We start from the raw sequence: 23,373 nt of genomic DNA, 5'->3' as shown, positions 1-23,373 counted from the left end.
ATGGAGGGCATGGGGGATCTAGTAGTAGCTGGTCTCATGTGTATGGAGGTCATGGTGGACCTAGTACTAGTCTCATGTGTATGGAGGGCATGGGGGATCTAGTAGTAGCTGGTCTCATGGGGGATCTAGTAGTAGCTGGTCTCATGGGGGATCTAGTAGTAGTTGGTCTCATGGTGGATCTAGTAGTAGTTGGTCTCATGGTGGATCTAGTAGTAGTTGGTCTCATGGTGGATCTAGTAGTCATTATGTCACCGGGGGGGGGGGGCGAATTACACCAGCATTATAGGTGGAAGACAGATGGAGGCCCCGCCCCCTGTTCAGGGACGAATGTTCCACTATGATGTAGAGGAGTCAGGTGTCCTCTCTGTACAAAATGTGACCTCACAGTCCTGGAAAGAAGGTCCTTCTCCTATAAGAAGACCGACGTGTTTTCCTAACACTCTGGGCTGAATCTACCAAACATCCCATCCCGGGGTCCTTCCACCCCAACAATACCGAGAGACGCAAGAGGAACCGATACCAACACGAGGAAGGGACCCGACACCTCCCCACCCCGACACGAGGAAGGGACCCGACACCAACACGAGGCAGGGACCCGATACCAACACGAGGCAGGGACCCGACACCAACACGAGGCAGGGACCCGACACCAACACGAGGCAGGGACCCGACACCTCCCCACCCCAACACAAGGCAGGGACCCGACACCAACACGAGGCAGAGACCCGACACCAACACGAGGCAGGGACCCGACACCTCCCCACCCCAACACAAGGCAGGGACCCGACACCAACAGGAGGAAGGGACCCGACACCAACACGAGGAAGGGACCCGACACCAACACGAGGAAGGGACCCGACACCAACACGAGGAAGGGACCCGACACCAACACGAGGAAGGGACACGACACCAACACGAGGCAGGGACACGACACCAACACGAGGCAGGGACCCGACACCAACACGAGGCAGGGACCCGACACCAACACGAGGCAGGGACCCGACACCAACACGAGGCAGGGACCCGACACCAACACGAGGCAGGGACCCGACACCAACACGAGGCAGGGACCCGACACCAACACGAGGCAGGGACCTGACACCAACACGAGGCAGGGACCCGACACCTCCCCACCCCAACACGAGGCAGGGACCCGACACCAACAGGAGGAAGGGACCCGACACCAACACGAGGAAGGGACCCGACACCAACACGAGGAAGGGACCCGACACCAACACGAGGAAGGGACCCGACACCTCCCCACCCCGACACGAGGAAGGGACCCGACACCAACACGAGGCAGGGACCAGACACCAACGCAAGGAAGGGACCCGACACCAACACGAGGAAGGGACCCGACACCTCCCCACCCCAACACGAGGAAGGGACCCGATACCAACACCAGGAAGGGACCCAATACCTACACCAGGAAGGGACCCGATACCAACACCAGGAAGGGACCCGATACTAACATGAGGAAGGGACCCAACACCAACACGAGGAAGGGACCCGATACCAACACGAGGAAGGGACCCAATACCAACACCAGAAAGGGACCCGATACCAACACGAGGAAGGGACCCAACACCAACACGAGGAAGGGACCCGATACCAACACGAGGAAGGGACCCAATACCAGCACCAGGAAGGGACCCAACACCTCCCGCCCCTGAATTTGTACCTCGGTGGGTATCCTGTCACCTACCGGCCTCCACAGGTCCTATACAACCCCCACACACCGGCACTTTCTGTGATCTGACATTCCATGATGTCACCTGCAGAGGTAATACATGGGGGGGGGGCAGGAACCCCCCCCCCATCAATTCAGTCTCCCTTCCCCCCACCCCAGCTCCTCCCTCGCTCACCTGTCTCAGCACCTCCTCGGGATGGAAGACTCCGGGCAGCTTCTCTTTGTTGGGTTTGATGCAGCGGATGAAGTGTGGAGAGGCGGAATACATCTTCTCCATCAGAATAGCCAGAGAGCGCTATGGAGACCAGAGAGTACAAAGTGAGACTCCGCCCACTGCGCCAATAGACCCCATCTACTGCACTGACACTCCAATTGTCCCAAGAGACCCCGCCCACAGCACTGACCTGCCCACGGCACCAAAAAAAACCCACCCACTGCACTGACCCATGAGACCCCGCCCACAGCACTGACCAGCCCACTGCGCCAAAAGACCCAACCCACTGCACTGACCCAAGAGACCCCGCCCACAGCACTGACCTGCCCACGGCACCAAAAAACCCCACCCACTGCACTGACCCAAGAGACCCCGCCCACAGCACTGACCAGCCCACTGCGCCAAAAGACCCAACCCACTACACTGACCCAAGAGACCCCGCCCACAGCACTGACCTGCCCAGGGCGCCAAAAAACCCCACCCACTGCACTGACCCAAGAGACCCCATCCACAGCACTGACCTGCCCACTGCACCAAAAAAAACACCTAATGCACTGACCCACCCACTGCACCAACAGACCCCACCTACTGCACTGCCACGCCCACTGTGCCAAGAGACCCTGCCTACTGCACTGACACACCCACTGTGCCTAGAGATTCTGCCTACTGCACCGACAGGCCCACTGTGCCAAGAGACCACGCCCACAGCACCTACTGCACTAACCCACCCACTGTGCCAAGACACCCCGCTTACTGCACTGACCCGTCCACTGCGCTAAGAGACCCTGCCTACTACACTGACCCTCCCACTGTGCCAAGAGACCCCACCCACTGCACCAAGAGACCCTATACACTGCACTAGCCCACCCACTGAGCCAAAAGACCTCACCCACTAAAATAGCCCGCCCACTGTGCCAAAAGACCCCACCCACTAAAGGGGGGAAGAAAGGGGGGGGAGGGGTGAAAATAGGGGGTGCAAGGGGGAGGAGGAAGACTACTGGAAGATCTCACAGAAATGCACTCACCCGGAATTGCGCTCCGACTGACATTTTGCGAGAGGATGAGGATTCCTGTAGGATCAGAGCCTGGAGAACAAACAACGTTATTGTGACGGGAGTCACTTTGGGCGAGGGGCCCATGGAACCCAGAACCCCTTGGAGAGGTTGGGAAACCCTTGTTTCAGCTCCCCATGCACCTCCCATGTGTAAGTCTATTAGGGGCCCAGGGGGCCCGAGAACCCCAGTCTGATCTAATTGGACTCACCGTGCAGCCACACTGGTTGTACATTGTACAGAATAGAACTGGGTGACATTTATAGGGAAAGGTGATCTGGGGAAAATCAGATTGCCTCTCGGGGGATCAGGAAGGAATTTTTTCCCGGCTGGAGATAATTGAATCTCATGCTCTGCTGTTTGTTTTTTTTGCCTTCCTCTGGATCAACTGTGTGTAGAATTGAGTATATGAGATTGTAGGATATATATTTTTTTATGGTTGAACTGGGTTCAACCCGTTTCTCTCCCTATCAGTCCTCAAAAGAGAGAGTATCATTGCGCGGTTGTACAGACTGGTTTACAATGCAATTGCAGCCACTCACACAGATCCTGTCGTTCAACGCATATAACGATCAGATCCAGGCAGGTATCCTCCTTGTTCCAGCATCCAGTGTAGGATTGCACAGTGGATGTCATCATTCTGACCTCACCCGACGCGTTGCGTCACTTGTCACGTGACTTTTTCAAGTGACGCAAAGCGCCGGATGGGGCCAGAGTGACGAAATCCACTGTGCAATCCTACACTGGATGCTGGAACGAGGAGGATATCTGCCTGGATCTGATCGTTGTATGCGTTAAACGACAGGATCTGTGTGAGTGGCTGCAATTGCATTGTAAACCAGTCTGTACAACTGCGCAATGATACTCTCTCTTTTGAGGACTGATAGGGAGAGGAACGGGTAGAGAACATATCTCAGAGTACTATAGGTACAGTGACAGGAGAGCGGGCTGCAATCAGGGATACCCACCTGGGAGTAGATCTGTGACCCCTTTATACTACCTGTAGCACTGAGCTGTGTAATTACTGGGAGAACGTAATCCACGCCTGTGTTGTCTGAAACCGTTGTACCACTAAGAGGATCTTTTCGTTTGTTATACCGAGGATCGGCGCGGAACATTATTATCTATATTTTTAGACTCGCTCCTCTCCACATCATTTTATTTAAGTTTATATGTTATTAAGAGGTTGATTTTAGCGCATCATTTAACTCATTTATCATTCACATCGTAGGTGTCAGGACACTTTTTAATATGATTGCGGCTTTTTTCATCTGTTAATAATCTATATTTATATATCTTTATTGGAATTCACCATCTGAATATTCATTTCAGCTCTTTAGTAAATCACATATCACTATATGATGAGTGTGGGACGTTCCGTCACATTGGTGGCAGCGGTGGGATCGTGCTTCCTGGGACATCCAAACCTCCACCGGGATCCAAGATCGGATAGCAGACTTCGGTCACACCAGCGGGGATATGGATCTGGAATCAGAGTTCCCGGGCCCCTGTGGATCGTCCTTTCAGTATACTCCAGGACTGTGTCTGCGGATGAATACCTGGAGATCAGGCAGCAGGTTCGGGGAGGACTCTGGATTGGATCCCTCCAGGTCTGTGTCTGCGGATGAATACCTGGAGATCAGGCAGCAGGTTTGGGAAGGACTCTGGATTGGATCCCTCCAGGTCTGTGTCTGCGGATGAATACCTGGAGATCAGGCAGCAGGTTTGGGAAGGACTCTGGATTGGATCCCTCCAGGACTGTGTCTGCGGATGAATACCTGGAGGTCAGGCAGCAGGTTCGGGGAGGACTCTGGATTAGATCCCTCCAGGTCTGTGTCTGCGGATGAATACCTGGAGATCAGGCAGCAGGTTCGGGGAGGACTCTGGATTGGATCCCTCCAGGTCTGTGTCTGCGGATGAATACCTGGAGATCAGGCAGCAGGTTCGGGGAGGACTCTGGATTGGATCCCTCCAGGTCTGTGTCTGCGGATGAATACCTGGAGATCAGGCAGCAGGTTTGGGAAGGACTCTGGATTGGATCCCTCCAGGTCTGTGTCTGCGGATGAATACCTGGAGATCAGGCAGCAGGTTTGGGAAGGACTCTGGATTGGATCCCTCCAGGTCTGTGTCTGCGGATGAATACCTGGAGGTCAGGCAGCAGGTTCGGGGAGGACTTTGGATTGGATCCCTCCAGGTCTGTGTCTGCGGATGAATACCTGGAGATCAGGCAGCAGGTTTGGGAAGGACTCTGGATTGGATCCCTCCAGGTCTGTGTCTGCGGATGAATACCTGGAGGTCAGGCAGCAGGTTTGGGAAGGACTCTGGATTGGATCCCTCCAGGTCTGTGTCTGCGGATGAATACCTGGAGATCAGGCAGCAGGTTTGGGAAGGACTCTGGATTGGAGCCCTCCAGGTCGCTGGTATGCAACAGGGCAAGTGCTTTCCAACCCCAGAGCAGCGGGAAAGTGACCAGTGGGCATTGCGGATGGCATTCCTGGGAGAGCGGCCCCAGGAGCAATGGGTGACTGAGTTTGACAGGCTGGTCCAGCAGGAGATAGAGCCGGGCAATCGGTATCGGGCTCTGCAATGGCACGCGGAGGAGGAATATTTAGGGGAGACAACAGAATGCTCTCTGGAGGGATATGACTTTGGTGGCCCTGGATTGCTGTGGGAGATCCTTACAGATGGTTTTGTGTTTGGTGATGAAGGGGAACCCACCCCTGAGGACCTGCGAGAATACAGAGAGGCTATGCTCGGTCTTGTAGGGGTCTCAGAGCTTAAACCTGATCTGGACTATTTGCTAAGGAAGGAACAGCATCTGGAAAGGGCATGAAGGGAACTGCTGGAACACGTTCAGCAGAATGCCAGAGAATCGGCAGAGGAAACTCCGGAGATTGCCATCTCCAAAGCTGAAGTGCTGACCAGGGCTGTGGAGTCGGAGTCGGAAGTCGAGGAGTCGGAGTCGGGGGAAATTTTGGGTACCTGGAGTCGGAGTCGGCAAACAATGCACCGACTCCGACTCCGACTCCTACTAAATTTAGATTGGAATTAAAAAAAAAAATTCCAACAGGAGTTTTATAAAGCACTAAAAGAAGTTGAAAAGGCGGATCGCTCATCAAAACTTACTGTTGAAGAAGCCATCCTTGTTTATCCAGAGATCGTTAGTGATGTGGCCAGAATAGTTACTGCAATGCCACCCACCCAAGTCAGTGTCGAAAGATTATTTTCAGCCCTAAAAATAATAAAGTCTGACTTAAGAGCCTCTATGAAAGAGGATCTGGCAGAGGCAATTCTCTTCCTTAGAACTCTACATTGAATTGATTTGCATTTGCTAAGCCTAGAACTACATTTCAAGATTAATATAAACCATTTCTAGGTTTTACAGATTTTGTTTTTGGTTCATTATAGATAAGCTTTGTTTTTGTTCTAAAACAACCAAATAATGTGCTTTGTATTTTTGAACTGGTAAAGATCCTGTTCCTGATGTTTATGCCTGCTGCTACTATCCAGCCACTTGATTGATTAATATTTTTTTTTTATAAAACTTTGTTTTCATTGTGTTTGTCTTTTGCTTAAACTGTGCAATACAGTAGACTGTTGGCTTCCCAGCCAGTAGTCCTGTGGTAGGCAGGGCCATCTTTTCCATTGGGCACGCTGGGCAGTTGCCCGGGGGCCCCGCTTGCCTGGGGGGCCCCACCGGCTGCCCAGCAACCCCAGTAAAAAATTATGGAGAGTGACGGGTTAGAACTGCCCATGCCCAGTTCGCGGAAATCACAGAGAAGATCCGGTCCTCCACGAGTGCGGGGGGTTGCTGATGTAAGGGGGGAGTGAATGCAAAAATGTAAGGGGGCACTGATATAAAGGTTCCCCCTCCTATATTAGTGACCCCCCTTACCTTAGTGTATTTAATCTAAGGAAGGTGGTCTCTGGTCACCAGAGTACCCCCCACATCAGAGCCTGCAGGATTCCCCCTTACAATGCAAGGGGGAACTCTGATGTAAGTGGGAAAGAGAAAGCAGTGGACTCTGATATAAGGTGGTCTTTGGTCACCAGAGCCCCCCTCCACATCAGAGTTCCCTCCTTAGATCATGATCTGCAGCGTTCCCCTTTACATAAGAGTTCCCTTTCACTGTAAGGGGGAATCCTGCAGACTCTGATGTAAGAGGAAACTCTGTGCTGGCTGGGTTATAGTAACCTGACCTTCATGTCAATGAAGACATTTTTATTTTTACTTTTGTTTAACTTAAACACATTTCTAATAGCACTAGCTATATGTTTATAGTTTAAATACTGACATTTGCATTGTTGGGCACTGAAAACTGTAATTTAGGTACTTTTTTTTGCAGTGGCAGTAAAAAATGTGGTTCTGCCAGTAAATGTTATGATTTTTGTCAGTAATTCTCGTGCGTGATTGTGTAGACAGGGCCCCAGTGGACTGTATTGCCCGGGGGCCTATAATGCTCTTAAGATGACACTGGTGGTAGGTTGCGTTTCTTTCCCTCAAGGAATGTATAAAATACATTCGCATATTAATACAGAGGAGTCGGAGTCGAGGAGTCGGAGTCGGAAGTACATAAAACTGAGGAGTCGGAGTCGGAACATTTATCTACCGACTCCACAGCCCTGCTAACCTCTGCCCAACACCGACAGCAGCTTCTGGGTTCTACAGACAGGAGATGGTGAACCTCTATCCCCAGACACCAGTTCCAGAGACTGGGGATTTAATAGACGTTTCTGCTGAGGAAGGACAATCTGGTGAGCCTCCAGCAGAAGAGCTGGTATCAGGGCCACACATCACTGATCTCTGCCCATCACCAACAGCGGCTTCAGCCTCCCCGAGTGAAGAGGCATTTGTCCTTTCTCCCACAACACTGACAGAGACATGGGATTTTCTGCCAGCAGCATCTGTGGAGTCACCAGAAACTTCACCAACTGAAGCGCTGACAACCGGGCAGAGGCTCCAAGACCTCTGCCCTACACATGCGGCAGTTCCAGAGGTCCAGGGTGAGAAGGAGGTGGTTACTTCCCAGCAGCAGACTAAGATACAGGGGGAGAAGGGAGAGGAGGTGTTTGTCCCCCCCCCCCCCCCCCAACAGTTGGCCAGGGTGGAGGAAACGATCCTTCCTCCCCAGAAAAGATCAGTGCACCCGGGAGACAGTACCAGAGACATGCCATCCCAGCAACCAGATGATGGTAAGGGGGATGGAGCATCCGGCTCCGCTTCCCAGCGGCAAACGGCACCCCAGAATGATGCCACCAACCCAGCAGAAGAGCTGGGCAGCAGAGTGCTGCTGGCCTCTGCCCTCAACTAACAAAAGATGCAGTCTCCATCCGTATACCCCAGGGATGGGGGGCAGTCTACCCCGCCCAACATGCAAACGGGGAGTGTGGGGGACATTTCTTTACAGTTATCACTATACAGGATCTATAGATTATTATACAGGATCTATAAATCATTATACAGGATCTATAGATTATAATTATACAGGATCTATAGATTATAATTATTATACAGGATCTATAAATCATTATTATTATACAGGATCTATAAATCATTATCACTATACAGGATCTATAAATCATTATTATACAGGATCTATAAATCATTATTATACAGGATCTACAGGTCACCATAATGGAGGAGGATCCTTCCTGTCACACTTACTTTTCCTTTCTGTGGCATCAGAGTTCCTGTCCTGGAGATACTCGCTATAAACAGAGAAAATGGGAGAAGATCACACACCAAGCACCCTTCAACCTGCTACAACCTCAGACACCCGAGCAACTGTGACACCGACAGATTGTTCCCCATAATGTGCCCTCCTGCCCCCCATATTGTGCCCTCCTGCCCCCCCGTATATTGTGCCCCATAACGTGCCCTCCTGCCCTCCATAATGTGCCCTCCTGCCCCCCCATATTGTGCCCTCCTGCCCCCCCCGTATATTGTGCCCCATAATGTGCCCTCCTGCCCCCCTCATGTATTGTGCCCCATAACGTGCCCTCCTGCTCTCCATATTGTGCCCTCCTGCCCCCCCCGTATATTGTGCCCCATAACATGCCCTCCTGCCCCCCTCATGTATTGTGCCCCATAACCTGCCCTCCTGCTCTCCATATTGTGCCCTCCTGCCTCCCTGTGTATTGTGCCCCATAACATGCCCTCCTGCTCTCCATATTGTGCCCTCCTGCCCCCCTCATGTATTGTGCCCCATAACGTGCCCTCCTGCTCTCCATATTGTGCCCTCCTGCCTCCATGTGTATTGTGCCCCATAATGTGCCCTCCTGCCCCCCGTATATAGTGTCCCATAACGTGCCCTCCTGCCCCCTGTGTATTGTGCCCTCCTGCCCCCCTCATGTATTGTGCCCCATAACGTGCCCTCCTGCTCTCCATATTGTGCCCTCCTGCCCCCCCCGTATATAGTGTGCCCTCCTGCCCCCCCCCGTATATAGTGTCCCATAACGTGCCCTTCTGCCCCCTGTGTATTGTGCCCCATAACGTGCCCTCCATATTGTGCCCTCCTGCCCCCTGTGTATTGTGCCCCACAACGTGCCCTCCTGCTCTCCATATTTTGCCCTCCTGCCCCCCCATCCTAGCTTAAACTATAACTAAAGTAAAACCTTTTTTTTTTGGTGTTGGATGGAGGGGGGAGGCATGAGACCCCCTGTCAGGTTTTTATTACTGCCTGTGCCCCCCCATGGGGGAGATTCCCCCTCTCTATTTCTCCCGATTACCATTGTCATTGAGAGTAAAGGAAAACACAGAATTTTGGGCTGTCCCCTGAAAAGTAATAGAGTGCCTCGGATATTATGGGATGTGTAAGGTTGTTTGCTGTGAGGAAAGAGGGAGGGGGGATTCCTCCAGCAGCCCCCCTGCTGATGAGACGGTTTACTGATGAGAAGTTTAAACACACCTGACCTGTGTGTCTATTGTCATTGGACAGTTTAACCCGCCCTGTTCTCCAAGGGTGGGGGGGGGGGGGGTGTCTCGGAGTTATTTATCGGTGTAACATGTGCTGGAATAAGGAGAGTCTGGTGGTTTCTACCCCACACCAGTGCTTTAAGTGGGCCGGAACGCGGCGGTACTCAGTACCGCCACTTCTAAAAATGGCCCTGGAGAGTACCAGCACCTCTCCCTGCGCCCAGTACGTGGGTTTCCGGTACCGGAACGCAGCGTAGAGCTAGCTACAGCATTGTAGTGGCTGGCCGGCGCTGGGCGAATTACATCGCGCACCGTCTCTCTCCTCCATAATGTCATTGGCTGGGCCGGCCATCAGCTAGTGGAGGGGGGCGGGCCGTGTGCAGAGTACGGCTTGAGCCATACGTGCAGGCGCAGGCAGGGAGTTGACCTCACGTTAGGTGACGTCAACTCCTTTCCGCGCGCCTGTGAGGAGCGATCAGTGCGGCGTGGTGAATGTGAGCGGGTGACTGGCCCTCCTAGGAGTCAGGACGGTGCAGCAAAGTGAAAAACACCGGACTTTGCTTTGGATCTGAAGTACGGAGTACTGGTGAGTGTTTTGTTGCTACCTATGGCTGCTCACAGACTGATATGTATATATATATATATATATACACTTCTCCTATCAATTTATCATGGCTCCTTTCAGACAGCCATGCAGACTTGCCCTGTTATTTTCCTTTTATGTTTATTTTAAATCGTCTTGAAAAGTAGGAAAATGTTCATTGTATGATTATTGTGGCAAGCTTGCACATGGACTGCTCAGAGTGACTGATGAATAACATCCATTATTCTGTCTATTTTCTGTGGTGTCTGTCCCTTGTCATGCTTTGTGCCCATTTTATCTTCTCTTTTTTTAGTTTCTGACGTCATCAGCTGGTTTATGTCATTTTAGCAGCAAAATCAAATGTTAGGTTTCGTCTAAGAGAGGGTTTGTAAAATATATATATTTTCATGTTCAGTATTGGGGGGGGGGGGAGCACCGGTGCCTAATAGAGTACCGGCACCTCTTTTGGCCCACTTAAAGCACTGCCCCACACTGAAGTACGTCTGGTCACTGGGGGGGGGGGGGGCAGGGGGTCTTGGGGGGGGGGGGGGGGCAGGGGGTCTTGGACGGGGCTGGTTCTGGACAGAGGAAGCATTGGTGGCGGCGGTCCTGTTGAGGTGGAGGGTTCGTCACAGAGAGATTATATGTGTGGGCGGGATTAGCTGCAAGACCCGCCAGCCTCCCCCGCCAGCCTCCCTCGCCAGCCTCCCTCGCCAGCCTCCCTCGCCAGCCTCCCTCGCCAGCCTCCCTCGCCAGCCTCCCTTGGCTTTTCATAAGGCTGCCTACTTGCAGCGAATCGCCTCCGGGGTCCAATCACTCCTTTGATGGAACTATGCAGATGGGCATCTGGGATATCTATGGATTCCACATGTTTCCCGTGTTTAGGAGGCGGAATTACAGAACTCGTGTGAAAGGAATCTGTTGAGGGATTTCAGAATATGAAGAAGACCCGGGGGATGGGCTCCGGTACTGACCACAGAATGGAGTCTCCTCCCATGAGCCCGTCTAGTGGAGGAGGACTTCCCGCGAGGAGGATCAGCACATTCTGCACATTTTTGGGTTGATTTGAGAGAAGGACGCGGCGAGGTGTAGAGATTAGAACTGGATTCTGTACCCCTTTGAAGGGAAATGTGTGACCCAGAGAATGACAGACGCCCCCCCGGAAGAGGGAAGAGGGGAAGACTTGGTGGGCCAAGCCTTGTACTCAATGGAGGAAGTCAGGGAGAGGGTTAAGGTGCTCTGCGATTTGAGGCTCCTGAGGGCGGGGGGTCCCCTCTGTGACGTCTTTGATGAATTGGTCAAGTGGCTCCCCAAAAAGACGTCTTCCCCAGACGGCACACGTGTGACACGTCTTATACAGCCATAGGACTCTACGCATTGTGCCAGATTAGAGGTTATTCCCTCATGACATCTTCTCAGGCATCCCAACCAGAGAGCAGAAGCCAGGAGCTGAAGTTGTTCATGTAAAGTATGGTCCTGGAAGACGCGGCCCTGGAAGACACGGCCCTGGAAGACGCACCCCTGGAAGACACGCCCCCTGGAAGACACGCCCCCTGGAATACACGGTCCCGGAAGACGCGGTCCCGGAAGACGCGGTCCTGGAAGACGCGGCCCTGGAAGACGCGGCCCTGGAAGACGCGGCCCCTGGAAGACACACCCCCTGGAAGACACACCCCCTGGAAGACACGGTCCTGGAAGACGCGGCCCTGGAAGACGCGGCCCTGGAAGACGCCGCCCTGGAAGACGCCGCCCTGGAAGACACGCCCCCTGGAAGACGCGCCCCTGGAATACACGGCCCTGGAAGACGCACCCCTGGAAGACACGCCCCCTGGAAGACACGCCCCCTGGAATACACGGTCCTGGAAGACGCGGTCCTGGAAGACGCGGCCCTGGAAGACACACCCCCTGGAAGACACGGCCCTGGAAGACACGGTCCTGGAAGACGCGGCCCTGGAAGACGCGGCCCTGGAAGACGCCGCCCTGGAAGACGCCGCCCTGGAAGACGCCGCCCTGGAAGACGCCGCCCTGGAAGACGCGCCCCCTGGAAGACACGGTCGCGCCCCCGAAGAAGAAATAGTAGGGGTGTAGGGGGCTGCATTCCCATTAGCTGTTCAACCTTGAATTAGATCTACCTGTGGACAGCGTAGGAGGGGGAGGGGAGATGGAGGACCTACCTGCAAAGAGAAGGCCAAGTAGGTCAGTGACGCTGTAGATGAAGAGGTTCTGGATGTTGGTGGGGACGGTGTCTCTGTTCTTCTCCAAAAACCCGACCGCCGTGTACTGGACCTGGAAGGGACATCAGAGACTTTGAGGACATAGAGCCCTTCTACTCACCTTAACACCACAGGACCCTCACTTACCTCCCAGCCTAGGGGACCTCACTTACCTCCCAGCATAGGGGACCTCACTTACCTCCCAGCCTAGGAGACCCTCACTTACCTCCCAGCCTAGGAGACCCTCACTTACTTTCCCAGCATAGGGGACCTCACTTACCTTCCCAGCATAGAGGACCTCACTTACCTCCCAGCCTAGGAGACCTCACTTACCTCCCAGCATAGGGGACCTCACTTACCTCCCAGCCTAGGAGACCCTCACTTACCTCCCAGCCTAGGAGACCCTCACTTACTTTCCCAGCATAGGGGACCTCACTTACCTTCCCAGCATAGGGGACCTCACTTACCTCCCAGCCTAGGAGACCTCACTTACCTCCCAGCATAGGGGACCTCACTTACCTCCCAGCCTAGGAGACCCTCACTTACCTCCCAGCCTAGGAGACCCTCACTTACTTTCCCAGCATAGGGGACCTCACTTACCTTCCCAGCATAGGGGACCTCACTTACCTCCCAGCCTAGGAGACCTCACTTACCTCCCAGCCTAGGAGACCTCACTTACCTCCCAGCATAGGGGACCCTCACTTACCTCCCAGCATAGGGAACCTCACTTACCTCCCAGCATAGGGAACCTCACTTACCTCCCAGCATAGGGGACCTCACTTACCTCCCAGCATAGGGGACCTCACTTACCTTCCCAGCATAGTGGTGGATGATGAATCCGGGGTCCCTTCCTCGCGCTCGTTCGAAGTGCGGATTTGCTTTACATCCAACGCACAACTTCTCCAGGAACATGTCGTCTGTGGCCTGCGGGGTGGAAGGTGAGAACACTCAGTAGGGGGATCAAGGGGGGCTAATGACACCAGAAAAATAAGTTCCGGGTTCACCAGTCACAGGGGGGATGGGGGAATGGAAGTTCCGGGGGTCACCAGTCACAGGGGGGATGGGGGAATGGAAATTCCGGGGTCACCAGTCACAGGGGGGATGGGGGAATGGAAGTTCCGGGGTCACCAGTCACAGGGGGGTGGGGGAACTTGCTATTTCCATAGGAAGAGCTGAAGCGGCTGTCAGACTGAAGGTAGGTGGACCCAGTAAATGACACTCACCCGCGGGAAGGACGTCTGCTCATCTAGAATGGAGAGAATGCCGGCTGGCCGGGCCAGAAAGAGATCCTTGTATGGAGAGAGAAGAGCGCCATTAATTCTGCATACAGTCATATAGGGAAGTAACCCTTTCACCATCCTACAGAGGACCGCCCACCACCCCAACCATCCAAAGAAAGAGCTCCGACAACAGAGGACCGCCCACCACCCCAACCATCCATCCATAGAAAGAGCACCGACTCTGACAACAGAGGACCGCCCACCACCCCAACCATCCATAGAAAGAGCACCGACAACAGAGGACCGCCCACCACCCCAACCATCCATCCATACAAAGAGCACTGCCCACCACCCCAATCATCCATCCATAGAAAGAGCACGACTCCGACAACAGAGGACCGCCCACCACCCCAACCATCCATAGAAAGAGCACCGACTCTGACAACAGAGGACCGCCCACCACCCCAACCATCCATAGAAAGAGCACCGACTCCGACAACAGAGGACCGCCCACCACTCCAACCATCCATCCATAGAAAGAGCACCGACTCCAACAACAGAGGACCGCCCACCACCCCAACCATCCATAGAAAGAGCATCAACTCCGACAACAGAGGACCGCCCACCACCCCAACCATCCATAGAAAGAGCACCGACTCCGACAACAGAGGACCGCCCACCACCCCAACCATCCATCCATAGAAAGAGCACCGACTCCGACAACAGAGGACCGCCCACCACCCCAACCATCCATCCATAGAAAGAGCACTGACTCCGACAACAGAGGACCGCCCATCACCCCAACCATCCATCCATAGAAAGAGCACCGACTCCGACAACAGAGGACCGCCCACCACCCCAACCATCCATAGAAAGAGCATCGACTCCGACAACAGAGGACCACCCACCACCCCAACCATCCATCCATAGAAAGAGCACCGACAACAGAGGACCGCCCACCACCCCAACCATACATCCATAGAAAGAGCACCGACTCCGACAACAGAGGACCGCCCACCACCCCAACCATAGAAAGAGCACCGACTCCAACAACAGAGGACCGCCCACCACTCCAACCATCCATCCATAGAAAGAGCACCGACTCCGACAACAGAGGACCGCCCACCACCCCAACCATCCATAGAAAGAGCACTGACTCCGACAACAGAGGACCGCCCACCACCCCAACCATCCATCCATAGAAAGGGCACCGACTCCGACAACAGAGGACCGCCCACCACCCCAACCATCCATCCATAGAAAGAGCACCGACTCCGACAACAGAGGACCGCCCACCACCCCAACCATAGAAAGAGCACCGACTCCAACAACAGAGGACCGCCCACCACTCCAACCATCCATCCATAGAAAGAGCACCGACTCCGACAACAGAGGACCGCCCACCACCCCAACCATCCATCCATAGAAAGGGCACCGACTCCGACAACAGAGGACCGCCCACCACCCCAACCATCCATCCATAGAAAGGGCACCGACTCCGACAACAGAGGACCGCCCACCACCCCAACCATCCATCCATAGAAAGAGCACCGACTCCGACAACAGAGGACCGCCCACCACCCCAACCATCCATAGAAAGAGCACAGACTCCGACAACAGAGGACCGCCCACCACCCTAACCAACCATCCATAGAAAGAGCATCGACTCCAACAACAGAGAACCGCCCACCACCCTAACCAACCATCCATAGAAAGAGCACCGACTCCGACAACAGAGGACCGCCCACCACCCCAACCATCCATTCATAGAAAGAGCATCGACTCCGACAACAGAGAACCGCCCACCACCTCAACCTTCCGTCCATAGAAAGAGCACCGACTCCAACAACAGAGGACCGCCCACCTCCCCAACCATCCATCCGTAGAAAGAGCACAGACAACAGAAGACAGCCCACCACCCCAACCATCCAGAAGAACCCTACAGAGAGAGCGCCAACTGTGTCTACTGCCATGACCAATTTATACTGACACGGGATGCTACAAGGTGGGCATTTGGAAGCTTCGTCTTAGAGGGAAAACAGAAGGGCGACTGAGATTAAAGCAGAGCGTGAGAAGAGTATTAAAGACGGGTCATGTGACCTCTTCCTGGGGGAAGACAATCCATGGCACTACATACCAAGATCGGCTGGCACTACGTACCAAGATCGGCTGGCACTACATACCAAGATCGGCTGGCACTACGTACCAAGATCGGCTGGTTGTTAACAAAGGTGACGGCATCTTGCTGGATCCCTTCCTGCAGATAATGCTGCTGCTCCATCAGGAAGATGTGCTGAGATACAAACCAGCCCGTTATAATCTGCGCTATACACCCCCCTCCCCCAATTGTAGGATCACGTACCCACATATTATTATACACCCCCCTCCCCCCCAATTGTAGGATCGCGGCATACCCACATATCATTATACCCCCCCCCCCCCAATTGTAGGATCGCGTACCCACATATCATTATACACCCCCCCCCCAATTGTAGGATCGCGTACCCACATATTATTATACACCCCCCTCCCCCCCCAATTGTAGGATCGCGGCGTACCCACATATCATTATACACCCCCATCCCCCAATTGTAGGATCACGTACCCACATATCATTATACACCCCCCCCCCCAATTGTAGGATCGCGTACCCACATATTATTATACACCCCCCTCCCCCCCAATTGTAGGATCGCGGCGCACCCACATATCATTATACACCCCTCTCCCCCAATTGTAGGATCACGTACCCACATATCATTCATTATACACTCACATGGTTGAAGAAGTTCTGCAGCTGCTCATTGGCCAGGTTTATACACAATTGCTCAAAGCGATTCACAGCAAAGTTCTCAAAGCCAAAAATATCCAAAATACCTGAAAGACCAAAAGAGAAAAAGGAAGACTCTTCATGTGACCAATCAGAGGAGGAATTCCCACCAGTAATATTACATTATATACTTCATATACACATACACACACACAGTAATATTACATTATATATACACACACAGTAAAACCTCGGATTGCGAGCAGAATTCGTTCCAGAAACATGCTTGTAATCTGTAACGGACCTATGCATGCTGCCGGGACATCGATAATCTTCATGCAGGGAGGACTACAAGGAACTGCATGGCTTGTCACAAGTGGATGTACCACATTGTATTCTGAGCTCAAAGGGTTAATTGGACAATGGTCTCTTTCACTGCTGAATGCTAATGTACTCTTCGCATTGCTAATGAACTCTCTCTTGTGGAGGTAACAGCCTCCTGTGAGGTGTATGCTGATGGGGATTATGTGTGAGTGATAATTGTTTTAAAGGTTAATTGAATTCTATTGTCTGATCAAGTTAAGTTTAGGAGCCAAAACGGCTAGCGACTGATTGGCTCAAGGGAATGTCATTATTTCAAAGTATGTGTATTAAAGCCCCCCTGGGTGGGGGGGGGAGTGTCATTTGTTTCTGTACAGTTTGTAACCAGATATAAGGAAGAAAAATGTGGCATTAAAAGTCAGTCCTGCTTGACTCTGCAAACGTAGCCCGTCTCGTTTCTTGGAAGGGCGTTCGATGGGATATACCGGCGGTACCTGCATATCGCAGCTTGCCAGGGAAAGGACGTCTCCAACGGCCGATACCCCTCACACCAGTGGGTAGCCGTTACACTGGTTGGCAGCGGTGGGATGGTCCTTTTATCCAAAGAGCAAGTGCTGAATGGAGTCGCAGTACGCCAGGCTGAAAAGATCCACACTGAAAGATCTACTGGAGATTCGTGGTAGGAGCGCCAGCAACAGACCACGGAGGGAGCTGATAGCTGAACTGCTGGAGCTGGACGAAATGGATGGATCCATGGAAGGAACGGAGCCCCTTGCACCGGTCAGCAAAGAAGATGTAATTACTGGGATTGTACAGCGGAGATTATCCTTGTATCCAGAAACGTCCGTGGAACTAATCAACCAGCTGTTCCGGGAAGCAAGGGAAGAGATACAAACGAAGAGGGGACAAGAACTGGAACTGGTAAGAGCGAGACAGCCCATTACACCTGCAGTTCCTACCCCCCCACCTGCTGCTACAGGAAAGAAAATACCGTTCACTGCATTTAAAGCTTTTGTAGAAAGTGAGGAGGAAATCGATGGATATTTGGCGGACTTTGAGAGGCAGTGCTCACTACACCAGGTACCACCAGACCAATGGGTCACTATTTTGTCGGGGAAATTGTCGGGCAAAGCCAATGAAGCCTTTCGGGCTCTTGCTCCAGAGGATATTTTACAATACCAGCAAGTTAAAAAGGCGCTGCTAACCCGATATGCCGTAACGCCAGAAGCCTACCGCCGGCGCTTCCGGGAGTCCAAGAAGATGGCTGTGGACTCCCACATGGAATGGGCCAACCAGTTACAAAGGGTGGCATCCCTTTGGGTCCAAGGGTGCAAGGCCAACACCGGGGAGGAAGTATTGCAGCTGTTCCTAATGGAACATTTCTTCCAAAACCTGGCCGCAGACATACAAGACTGGGTACGAGATCGCCGTCCCGCTAACTTAAACGAGGCGGCTCGGCTAGCAGATGAGTACGCGGAGACAAGGAAAGTAAGCCAGGGTACTACACGGCTGGCTCATAAGGTAGAACCCCGTACTCCAACCGTCACCCCACGCCCAGAGTTTCGGGCTCCAGTCCCACCACGTCCTCAGGGGCCTAGCAACTACCCCTGGGATTCGCCTAGGGTGACGTGCCATCACTGCAGCGACACTGGACATATTGCTCGTTATTGCCCTTTGAGAGCTACAAATAACAATTGGAGACGCACAACACCCAACACAGAGGTCACTCCATCACGTCCCTCTGCGGCCCACTGCCTGGAGACCGAGGGGGGCCCTGAGGAATGTCTGGGAATTTGGTATGAGGCAGACCCAATACAAGCGGCCTCTCCGGATAACCGTCAGCATCACCGTCAGGAGGTACGGGTGAATGGACAAGTAGCACAAGGCTTAAGAGATTCCGGGACTACTATCACTCTGATTCAAAAACATCTGGTAAAGCCAGAGAACGTGTCCACTCGCACAGTTGCAGTCCGGGTCGCAGGGGGTGCTGTATTTCGCGTACCCACCGCCCGGGTGCACTTAGACTGGGGAGCCGGGTCAGGAAAGACCACAGTTGGTATCATGGACAACCTACCTGCCGAGGTGGTGCTGGGCAACGACATTGGCCCTCTGACTTCGGCTTATTTACCTACACCTGCTGCTGCTTGTCCCGTGACCACCCGCGTTGCTGGAATCAACCCACTTGCTGCTGAGAACCGGGTAAGACTACCTTCCCCGACATGTACTGTAGATCCGGCACAATATCACAGTCTAAAATGGGAATGTGACAAGTTGGCCAGTGAGAAATCAGAGATGCAACGACACTATGTCATGTATTATGAGATGTCCTGTGGCTTGAACATTGAAATACACAAACAGACGGAAATTGTCAAAAGATTAAATGGGATTTGCATCCAGGTGGTGCCGTATCTGTCCCATGAGCATCAGCAACAGGTTTTGGGGGCCATTGAGGGAGCAAAGCAAGTGACTGTTCCAGAATTGAATTCTATTATTCACCGTCACCATCAGCTACCGACCTGGTAAGCCAATAGGAAGGCCGACGGACTGTCCAGGCAAACTGAACTTTTACCTTAACAGCAGACCGGACATCCCCAAGTTGATCCGAAAAGGATCAATCCGGGTCTGCCGGAGTGTTCCACAAAAGGGGAGTAGTGTAACGGACCTATGCATGCTGCCGGGACATCGATAATCTTCATGCAGGGAGGACTACAAGGAACTGCATGGCTTGTCACAATTGGATGTACCACATTGTATTCTGAGCTCAAAGGGTTAATTGGACAAGGGTCTCTTTCACTGCTGAATGCTAATGTTCCCTTTGCATAGCTAATGAACTCTCTCTTGTGTAGGTAACAGCCCCCTGTGAGGTGTATGCTGATGGGGATTATGTGTGAGTGATAATTGTTTTAAAGGTTAATTGAATTCTATTGTCTGATCAAGTTAAGTTTAGGAGCCAAAACGGCTAGCGACTGATTGGCTCAAGGGAGTGTCATTATTTCAAAGTGTGTGTATTGAAGTCCCCCCTGGGGGGGGGGAGTGTCATTTGTTTCTGTACAGTTTGTAACCAGATATAAGGAAGAAAAATGTGGCATTAAAAGTCAGTCCTGCTTGACTCTGCAAACGTAGCCCGTCTTGTTTCTTGGAAGGGCAATCGATGGGATATACCGGCGGTACCTGCATATCGCAGCTTGCCAGGGAAAAGGACGTCTCCAGCGGCTGAGACCCTCTCACTACATGGGTAGCCGTTACATAATCCAAAGCAAATTTCCCCATAAAAAATAATGGAAACTCAGATGATTCGTTCCACAACCATTTATTGACAAGTCCTTCAGTTTCTAGTCCATATAATAAGATTCTTGCGATGTGATTGGTTGTGTGACCATAAAATGTCCACCAATGGAAGCTCCACAAGGGGATTGGAAGGAAAATCCAGCAGGAGCTCCAGAGTATAAAAGAGAAGAGGGGCGCCTCTAAGTGTAGCAATAAGTTGCTAGATGTTGTCCCTTCATTACATGTAACCAGATTGCTACACTTAGAGGAGGCGCCTCTCTTCTCTTTTATACTCAGTTGTGACGCTACTCTTATATCAAGACATCACTTGTATATCAAGGCAAAATGTATTAAAGCATTTTACTTGCAAAACGCTCTCAAACCAAGGTTTTACTGTACATTAAATATATATATAATCAGCCAGACACAGGGTGGCTCACCTTCCCCCCAATATAGGTAAACCTCGGGTACACAGGCATCCGGTGATTGCGGGGACATCTGTCCAATCCAAGTCTTGGGGTCCACATTTGGGTCATCGTAAAGCTTACACAAGGACTGGACCCACAAATCTCCTTCTCTACCCAACATGCCTCAGTTTTGTGACAAAGCAGCACCGAGAACGTGATATGAAACAAAGGGACGGGACCATAAGGGACGCCAAGAAATTCATCTCACATCAAGTCCCAAATCCGATTTTCTTTCTTATCCATTGAGGGCCAGGAATTCAGAAACATTGGGGACATCCAGGGATGGGCAGCACAGCAACAGCCACTAAAATGCCTCCGTAACAGCGCTGGGCGTAACCTGAAGGACTAAAACTCTAATCTGGAACCAGAAGAAATGGGACTCCCAACCAGATAGGGGACCAACCAATACAACCAACGGGAGAATCTGACCAACCAGATAGGGGACCAACCAATACAACCAACGGGAGAATCTGACCAACCAGATAGGGGACCAACCAATACAACCAACGGGAGAATCTGACCAACCAGATAGGGGACCAACCAATACAACCAACGGGAGAATCTGACCAACCAGATAGGGGACCAACCAATACAACCAACGGGAGAATCTGACCAACCAGATAGGGGACCAACCAATACAACCAACGGGAGAATCTGACCAACCAGATAGGGGACCAATCAATACAACCAACAGGAGAATCTGACCAACCAGATAGGGGACCAACCAATACAACCAACGGGAGAATCTGACCAACCAGATAGGGGACCAACCAATACAACCAACGGGAAAATCTGACCAACCAGATAGGGGACCAACCAATACAACCAACGGGAGAATCTGACCAACCAGATAGGGGACCAACCAATACAACCAACGGGAGAATCTGACCAACCAGACAGGGGACCAACCAATACAACCAACGGGAGAATCTGACCAACCAGACAGGGGACCAACCAATACAACCAACGGGAGAATCTGACCAACCAGATAGGGGACCAACCAATACAACCAACGGGAGAATCTGACCAACCAGATAGGGGACCAACCAATACAACCAACGGGAGAATCTGACCAACCAGATAGGGGACCAACCAATACAACCAACGGAAGAATCTGACCAACCAGATAGGGGACCAACCAATACAACCAACGGGAGAATCTGACCAACCAGATAGGGGACCAACCAATACAACCAACGGGAGAATCTGACCAACCAGATAGGGGACCAACCAATACAACCAACGGGAGAATCTGACCAACCAGATAGGGGACCAACCAATACAACCAACGGGAGAATCTGACCAACCAGATAGGGGACCAACCAATACAACCAATGGGAGAATCTGACCAACCAGATAGGGGACCAACCAATACAACCAACGGGAGAATCTGACCAACCAGATAGGGGACCAACCAATACAACCAACGGGAGAATCTGACCAACCAGATAGGGGACCAACCAATACAACCAACGGGAGAATCTGACCAACCAGATAGGGGACCAACCAATACAACCAACGGGAGAATCTGACCAACCAGATAGGGGACCAACCAATACAACCAACGGAAGAATCTGACCAACCAGATAGGGGACCAACCAATACAACCAACGGGAGAATCTGACCAACCAGATAGGGGACCAACCAATACAACCAACGGGAGAATCTGACCAACCAGATAGGGGACCAACCAATACAACCAACGGGAGAATCTGACCAACCAGAACCCACCAAAAACAGGTGGAAGGCCAAGAAATTCCCAAACAGGGAAAGGAAGGCCTACAAGCCGATGTGGAGACAAAGAACCCTCGGGGCACCTCCAGGAGAAATGAGGGAATCTAGTACAGAAATACGGGTCCAGACCTCGGAATGAATATAAACCATCCTCTCCGACCCCCCGAGGTAAATATAAACCATCCTCTCCGACACCCCGAGGTGAATATAAACCATCCTCTCTGACCCCCCGAGGTGAATATAAACCATCCTCTCTGACCCCCCGAGGTGAATATAAACCATCCTCTCTGACCCCTGAGGTGAATATAAATCATCCTCTCTGACCCCCCGAGGTGAATATGGGGCTGCAGTAGAATGCTGTGGAGCCTGATATGGATCACAATCAAAGAAGCTCCCAACTCCCCAGAGAATGAACCCAATTAGGGACAGAACAAGAGAAGGCCTCCAGTTACCTTTCACAAAAGGCTGTGAATTGGTCCCACAAAGTCCTCCGACATACTCTATCCTCGGCAAAGGGCACCTGCAGTATCTGCCACGTACACATGAACGGAAATTCCAACCGTGTGTAGGCTCCATCGGAATTTTTCTGTTGGAATTTCCGTCAAGAAAAGAATTTGGTGTGACCGTGTGTATGCAACACAAGTTTGAGCCAGGATTCCGTCGGGAAAAAAAAAAACATGGTTTTCTTGTCAGATTTTCCGATCGTGTGTACGTGGCATTAGGATTTTCGGCCTGCTGACAATACAGGCCGGCACAGGGCCCTCCTATGATGATCTCCACCCATTTTATATGATCTGAGGTGCCAGTTGAGGTGAGACAGTTTGCAAGGCATTGTCTTAAGGAAAGAAAGTGCAAGCAAGTCTTATACTTGGACATTGTCCAGCACAGGGGCCAGGCCACTCCTTCCTGGAGCTGAAGGCACTGCA

At 52.2% G+C, this 23,373-nt stretch overlaps 1 protein-coding gene across 1 annotated transcript in view; it reads right to left on the bottom strand.

Moving 5' to 3' along the window:
• LOC120924755 (myosin-IIIb-like) overlaps positions 1 to 23,373 on the bottom strand; it is a 126,322-nt gene that overhangs the window by 30,678 nt on the left and 72,271 nt on the right. The window contains exons 11-18 of the mRNA XM_040335781.1: positions 16,665 to 16,765; positions 16,095 to 16,181; positions 13,892 to 13,957; positions 13,479 to 13,592; positions 12,630 to 12,741; positions 8,622 to 8,665; positions 2,930 to 2,989; positions 1,866 to 1,985 (exon numbers count right to left, since the gene is read on the bottom strand). Of these exons, the coding sequence (XP_040191715.1) occupies positions 1,866 to 1,985; positions 2,930 to 2,989; positions 8,622 to 8,665; positions 12,630 to 12,741; positions 13,479 to 13,592; positions 13,892 to 13,957; positions 16,095 to 16,181; positions 16,665 to 16,765 (704 nt within the window). The remainder of the gene's footprint in view (positions 1 to 1,865; positions 1,986 to 2,929; positions 2,990 to 8,621; positions 8,666 to 12,629; positions 12,742 to 13,478; positions 13,593 to 13,891; positions 13,958 to 16,094; positions 16,182 to 16,664; positions 16,766 to 23,373) is intronic.

This window comes from Rana temporaria, chromosome 1 (assembly GCF_905171775.1).
Source record: "Rana temporaria chromosome 1, aRanTem1.1, whole genome shotgun sequence".
Taxonomy (NCBI): domain Eukaryota; kingdom Metazoa; phylum Chordata; class Amphibia; order Anura; family Ranidae; genus Rana; species Rana temporaria.
The sequence above is the reverse complement of the archived record's forward strand: the minus strand, read 5'-3'. Positions and strand labels throughout refer to the sequence as shown.